Here is a 7225-nt window from a genome sequence, read left to right on the forward strand (position 1 = left end):
GTATGTGTCAGGGCTGCCTCAGGTCTCAGCTCACAAAAGACCAACGCCAAGTTCTTCTTATATACAAGGATGTTTATTGCAGTTCATTATTGGTTCCACAACCGAGGCGCGCAGCCCCGCGTCTCTTAGCCTTAGACGTTAGAAGTCCCCTCTGAATCGGTCCCTCCCCTACACCAGTTTAATAAGCTAACGCTGCTCCACCTCCTTCTCTCTTTCCTTTTCCGCAGGGTCTTTCTGCCCGCCGGGGTTCCTCCCCTCCTGCTTTCTCCTGAAGCGGAATCTCCTCCTGCTCCTCCCCCCTCCTGCGGGCTTTGGGACCTGGCTCCTCCTCCGGGCTCCCTGTTCTTCCGCGCGCCTCCTCATTTGAACTTGGCGCGCGCGCCCAACCTCTGACCTTCCTTTTGACAGTTATGCTACTCCCCTCACTGCCCTCCTCCCCTTCCGGGAGAACGGCTTGCTCTGATCCCTCCCCTTTCTCTGTCGCCGGAGCTGCTCCCTCTGACACACTGGAACCTCCCCCTCCTTCGCTGCGCTCTGGTGGGGAGGCTGGCCCTGATTCCCAGCTGCCTCTTTGGGGTCCCCTGCTGGCCCCCCGCTCCTGACACTTTCCCCCTGGGGCTCCCCTTGCCCTTACCACAGGCGCCCCCTTCTGGGAATCCTCTGATTCGCTGGAGAGACTCATGGAATCCCCTGCGTCATTGCTATCCTCTTCCTCACTATCCTGGGATTCCTCTCCTTCGCTCTCCATTTCCTGCCTTCCCTGTGCCTCTGTCCCTGTACCCCTGACAGTATGTATGTATGTATTTATTTATTTATAAATAAATATATAAACGTATTTCTATACTGCTGTTTCATAAGCAATCAGGACAGTGTTGAACAACAAAACATAAAACACTGTTAAAAAATACAGATGATTGTTAGTGACTGGCTAATTAAACAGCTGCAAAGGCTCACTGGCATAGAAAGGTCTTCAAGAGCTGCCTACCAAATCTCTGGTGGAAGGGTGTTCCATAGCATCAGTCTGGCAACACTAAAGTAGAGGCCATTTCAGCCTCTGCAAAAAGGGGGAAAACTAATAGCACTCCTTCAGAGGATCTCACTGATCAATGTGGACTTAAGGACTCAGACAGTCCTATACAGTATATATTTACTTAGTATGGAAAGTTCAACACTTAACTTATCCTTGTCTATCTTATTTTATTCTGAAATATTACAAGCCATTTTGGGAACATGCTTGAATGGTGGGTGAAAATCCCTAACGCAAAAGACAGCTGACAGAAATGAATTGCTTCATATCAAGAACAATGTCCGTTATTTTATAATATACTTCTAAAGAGAATCGTTCAAGGGCCAGCTCTCGTATGCCTTCAATATGGCTGTGCTGACAGGAGGAAGGCACCAAAAGGGTCTTCCTCACTGGAAGAGTAAGCCCCACTGAATTTAAAAGGACTTTCTTCTGTGTAGACACGGTCACAATTGTGCTGCAAGGTTATCAGCACCAGTGTATGGAATAGCATGTTTAGGCCAATGTGCTCCACGACCTTCAAGGTCATTCAGAACACTTTGGGTTAGGCACAAAGCAGACATGGAAGTATGCAGACAGCTCTGCAGTTAAAGGATCATTGGCTTCCTTGGTTATCCTGATGTTCAGCCCCTTAGAAAGTTTAACTCTCCTTGTATAATTTTTTTTATTTATTTTTATTTAAACCCCATGGTTTTTTTCCTTGACAGGGACTCAAGTCAGCTTACATATTCAAAAACAACAGCTAAAAACATAGAAAAAAATAATAATTAAAAAACCCAGTAAACACTGACAGAAATAAAACCATACAAATAATTACAGTAAAAATAGCCAAATGCCTAATTATATGCATATAATCTGAGGATGGTGGAAGGGAGGGCCATTATGGGTAACTTGCACCTCTCAACTATTTTTCTTTCCAGGCAAGCATATGAACAATAAAGTGTGTCTTGTCTCAACACATGCAAAGGTGGATGGAGTTCAAAGTCAAGACAAGTCAAGACTTGCAGCAATATGAGAACAACTAAACTAAAGCCACTGAGAAAGGGAATCCATTGGATTCTGAGCTTATAGAAACTAATTCAGAACTACTGGCCCTGAAACAAGTTCAGATTTCCTCAATCATTATGTTTGACCTTTAGGCTGCAGCAGATTTAAACAAGCCAAATATCCACTAACTATAATACTATGAAGCCAAGCTACAGTAGGCCTAGTTTCAAAAGTTATAACTTCAGACCATTTTACTACAAGTCATGTTTGGGGATTAGCTCTGATAAATAAAACAAAATAACACACTCCTTCTGCAGCCTCTATCTTTTGCCTTCTTCCAATGAAAGTAATAATGACTGCATAAAATCCAGTATATATAATATTCATTACCTGAATTGAATGTTCACCAAATGAGGCTGTGATCCATCAGACTGCCAGTAAGTTTCTAGATTATCATCTCGTAACTGATCCACACCGAATCCTAGCGTGAAAAAGTACATATGGGTTTCACCACTGTACTCCTATGATGGAGATGTCAAAAACATCATAGTACAGAGGAATCTCGGGTTTTTTAACGTAATCTGTTCCAGAAGACTGTTCGACTTCCGAAATGTTCAAAAACCGAAGCAGTTACTTCCGGGAGCATTTACTTACAGGAAAACTCAATACGGAAGCCACGTGGCACACTCAACTTCCAAGAGGTTCAAAAACTGAGGTTCCACTCTAACATCATATATCCCAGGATCTGGGAGGCCCTGTTATGGTTCTGAACATGGGAACAAACTAATAATAGAGTACTGTCACCATAGTTATCCAGAAAACTCCACTACCAATATTGGACAATTGGTACAGTTCCAAATTCCTCTATTTTTTTTTCTTTGATCAAAAGGCCATATAACATAGAAAGGCAGATACACATTAGATAATTTAAACTGACACAGAAAATCACTCTAAGTAGTACTTGAGAAATTCAGCGGATATGAATAGTTTGTATGTGCACACTTTGCACTTACCTGGTTTACAAGAGGAAAGTGACCAAACAGCTTGTGATCCAATTTCTCGAACAGTTCCAGTCCTTTCCAGTTGCTTTGGATCTGCACCGGGTGGTGTCTTGTTAGCAGTGGTCATTTTTCACTAGGAAAAGGAGAAGTTACAAATGTGTTTAAAAAAATAATCCAGGTGCAAGACAAAGGAGAAGGAAGAACAATATTTTGAGAGTCTGCCACAAATACAGCAACTTTTGGTGGCAATGTAAGGGTAAAGGTAAAGGGACCCCTGACCTAGGTCCAGTCGTGACCGACTCTGGGGTTGCAGCGCTCATCTCGCTTTGTTGGCCGAGGGAGCCGGCGTACAGCTTCCAGGTCATGTGGCCAGCATGACTAAGCCGCTTCTGGCGAACCAGAGCAGTGCACAGAAACGCCGTTTACCTTCCCGCCGGAGCAGTACCTATTTATCTACTTGCACTTTGTTGTGCTTTCAAACTGCTAGGTTGGCAGGAGCTGGGACCGAGCAACGGGAGCTCACCCCGTGGCGGGGATTCGAACCTCCAACCTTCTGATCGGCAAGCCCAAGAGGCTCTGTGGTTTAACCCACAGCGCCACCCATGTCCCACATGTGGCAATGTAGACAGCCTCTTTGGCACATGCAAATAGCATATATGTAGTCATCTAGTTAAATATGTCTGCCCTTGATGCTAGCACAACAGATGGAACCTCTTTACTTTACTTGCATGGATGGATGGATGGATAGATAGATAGATAGATATCTTTTTATTTAATCACTCACCTGGCAGCCAGAGACAACAAGGAATTGCATACAGGCTACTGAGTGGCTGCTGGAAGAGGAAAAGAGAAACCTAACATATTGAAGAAGGCGCTACAGCATTTAGGATCACAATCCTCACCTTTAACATTTTGTATGGGGAAAGTCTAGGGATAAGCTGCATTTTATGTTGCAAACCACCCTGTGGTCTCTTGATGAAGGGCAGTATATAAATGCAATAATAATGATATATCATATTAATAAGGATATATTTCAGACTATGTACGGTCTTGTTGAGGCTAACCTTTGGCCCTCCATATGTTGCTGTACTCCCATCATCCCTGACCACCAGTCACATTGGCTGGGACTAATAGCAGTTAACAGACCAGCAGCTCTGGAAGGCCCCAGGTTAGCCACTCTTGGTCCAGTTATACAGTAGGGCTGCAAACCTACAGACACCTACAGAAGAGTAATTTGAACTTAACTTCAGTATAAACATGCAATGGGATGAGGCTGCAAGAATAGCTAGTCTGAACACTGTACAGAAAAGGAAACAAGACATATTAAGCTATCTGGACTAGTGGGAACAAAATCTGTGCAAAATATATTCAGAAAACCAACTTTGAAAGAATTGTATAATGGCATTTTTGCTTTTCAGAAGCCTATGTGGAATAGGGGACAGTTAGGACTTGGACCAGGGACAGCTAGGTTCAAATTCCCACTCAGGAGGAAACTCAGCTGTGTGAACTTGGGCCATGAGTATCTCTCCATCCCACAAGCTTGTGGGGATAAAGTGAGAAAGCATCATAGATGCCCTAATTCTGAACTCCTCGGAATACAAATCAAAATAATCAGCATTTTTTGACTCTCCTTTTTATTTTTCCTTCCATTTATTTTGCATGATTAATTCATCATTGATTTAGCTGAAACATATCAAATTAAGTTAATAAAAATAATGCATATTTAAGCTGTAATTAAATGAGCAGTTCCCAGATCAGACACCAGAAGGCAGTCTTTTCTGAACAAAATATCCACAAACTACTATCTTTTTTGTTGTGGTCTTTCATCTGTTTAGCACAAGCAGTAAAAGAATTAAATTGTTCTTTGTGGACCTAGTCACAATAGAAACATAAAGAGCCATTATCAGGAATGAATTATAAAATAATTACACAACGGGAAAATTCAAAGAGACCTTTAAGTTGTATTAGTTACAGCTACTGGAATAGTTTCAAATTTATTAATAGCAATAACAATTTCCAGTGTGTCAGATCTGGTTTCCAAACAGTTTTCAAATTCTTCAAAATGTCAAGAATCTGTGGTTTGCAACCATGCACCAATTGCCTCTTAAGAAGCAATTTTCCATTGTAATAACATGCTGCCTTGATGGTTGGAAAACAGAATTTTCATGCAACACAAATGAAGAATGTTTCCCTAGACACAATTACAGAGCAAATATTCAGGAAGTCAGACATCATGGCACACTTTTTTCTGCGAGACAAACAATATAGGACATGGTGGTTAAGACTATTTTTGCAATTAATAAAAGACCAGTTTTTGCAATTTCTGATCTTTCCTCTAGATAATCTAACCCATTCTTGTAAACAAGCCCACCAACAAAGGGCCTGCAAAGGAAGTACAAAAATTTCCATCCCTCCTGTAGCAACCCACTGCATTTTTAAGCTGGGCCAGGAGAAAAGGGCATCCCTTCTCTGGCAGCCCACCTGGTTCTATGCTAGATGGGACAAGTCACTCCATCCCTCTACTGCCAGCCTTTTCATTTGCCTAAATGTAATGCCTTGCCGCCTATGTGCTTTGGAGAGAAGGGAATCATGGCCATTCCATCAGTTCTTCTGAGAGACCGGCCACTTTTGGCCCTTCCTAAACTGTTGCCTGGCAGCATTTCATATTGTTAATTTGATTGAAACTATTATAGTTACATATGCCAGAACCTATTTCAAATTTTGAGTGCCGATATGCTCTAAAGAAGCCAAAATGATGCAGTAATCAGACATAATGGTCACTCAAATAAGTTGTCAACTAGATGAATCCTAATGGACTATAAAATATATACCAGTATTGGCTAAAAAAACAAGCCTGGTCATTGACATCTGAATTGCTGAAGGCAAGAAGCAGTGTTCTCCTCCCACTATTGCAGGATCTGACTACTGCCTCCTTTACTCCCCCAACAGTCCTCAGTTGAGGGAGATGAGTTGCTGCCAAGGGAAGTCCTAGGTGCTGCTGCCACCACTTCCTCCTCCTCTTCCTTTAGTTATTATTATCCTAGCTGGATCTCATTAACAGTGGCTGCTAGAGAAGGCTGAGTGGCTAGCTAGGCAATGAAGAGGTCTGCAGAACAGCTGTATCAGATTCAACTCAGGCTGCCTGAGACTCCATCACAGTGGACGACTAGGAGGTTGGGCATATTTTGATAGGATGTTATCTCACATCCCTCTCAGAGTACCAAGGAACATGTGCTAGGGTGCTGCAAAGCACAGCCTTCCATCTTCTTCTAAACAAGTAACATTGCTACTTTAACAGACTTTTACAGGCCTACCAAGCTGTTTTTGCTGTTGTCACAACATGAGCAGTCCTCATATGTGATTGTGGCTATATGTGTCGTGTATGCATGTGCTATGAATGTGAAGTTCCGAAACATTTCAGTCCAAACGGACATGAGTAAAGTGAACACATGTTCCGCATGCAACCTGCGATTTTTAAAACCACCTGGCATCTGTGCTGGCCAGTTTCCTTAAATCATTAGCATGTCAGTGGCACCAGTGGCCAATGAATTTAATAGTGATGGGGGTGCCTGTGGAACGCCTACATGAGAAAGTACTTTGCTCACATCCCTGCCTCTCACCCATTCCAGCCCTGAATCAGGTGCTGCCACATAGAAAGCCATCCTTCTAACAAAAGACATAAAGGAGATGCTGTGCCCTTTGCAGGGTGCATTGTTTTGAGTGCACATATGCACGGTAACAAACTTACCAGAAAAGTCAGATAACCCAGATCAGCACCTGTGCCTCACTAACCCAAGTCGAGTCTCTGCCTACCATCTTCCTTCAGTTCAATGAACTAAAAGAGCAACATCAAGACTCTGGCTGAGGTAAAGGCACATGACATTAGCTTCTTGGGTACACCCAGACAGGAAAGGGGTCGTGAAGGAAAGGTTGTCTGCTCATGAGCAGGGACACTTCCTCTCTTGGTCAAATCCTTCTGTTTTAAGAAGGTACCTCTTCTCTTTCTACACCCTGACTCAAAGCGTTCCCCTACACCTGCTGATCAGTAGGTCGGCAGTTCGAATCCACAGAATGGAATGAGCTCCTGTTGCGCTGTCCCAGCTTCAGCCAACCTAGCAGTTTGAAAGGATACCCACGCAAGTAGATAAATAGGTACTGCTGTGGCAGGAAGGTAAATGGCGTTTCCATGCGCTCTGGCTTCCATCACAGTGTC

General features: G+C 43.1%; 1 protein-coding gene across 4 annotated transcripts in view; it reads right to left on the minus strand.

Annotated features, from left to right (window-relative positions):
* ANAPC10 (anaphase promoting complex subunit 10) overlaps positions 1 to 7225 on the minus strand; it is a 57318-nt gene that overhangs the window by 49439 nt on the left and 654 nt on the right. For 3 of the 4 annotated variants that reach the window (XM_083520168.1, XM_083520165.1, XM_083520166.1), the window contains exons 2-3: positions 3025 to 3145; positions 2402 to 2492 (exon numbers count right to left, since the gene is read on the minus strand). In XM_083520168.1, the coding sequence (XP_083376294.1) occupies positions 2402 to 2492; positions 3025 to 3139 (206 nt within the window). In that variant the 5' untranslated portion in view covers positions 3140 to 3145. Of the gene's footprint in view, positions 1 to 2401; positions 2493 to 3024; positions 3146 to 3796; positions 3816 to 7225 lie in introns of those variants that run through there. The other variant, XM_083520167.1, reaches the window with a different exon arrangement.

Source organism: Podarcis liolepis (genome assembly GCF_965112155.1).
Source record: "Podarcis liolepis genome assembly, chromosome: 9".
NCBI lineage: Eukaryota > Metazoa > Chordata > Lepidosauria > Squamata > Lacertidae > Podarcis > Podarcis liolepis.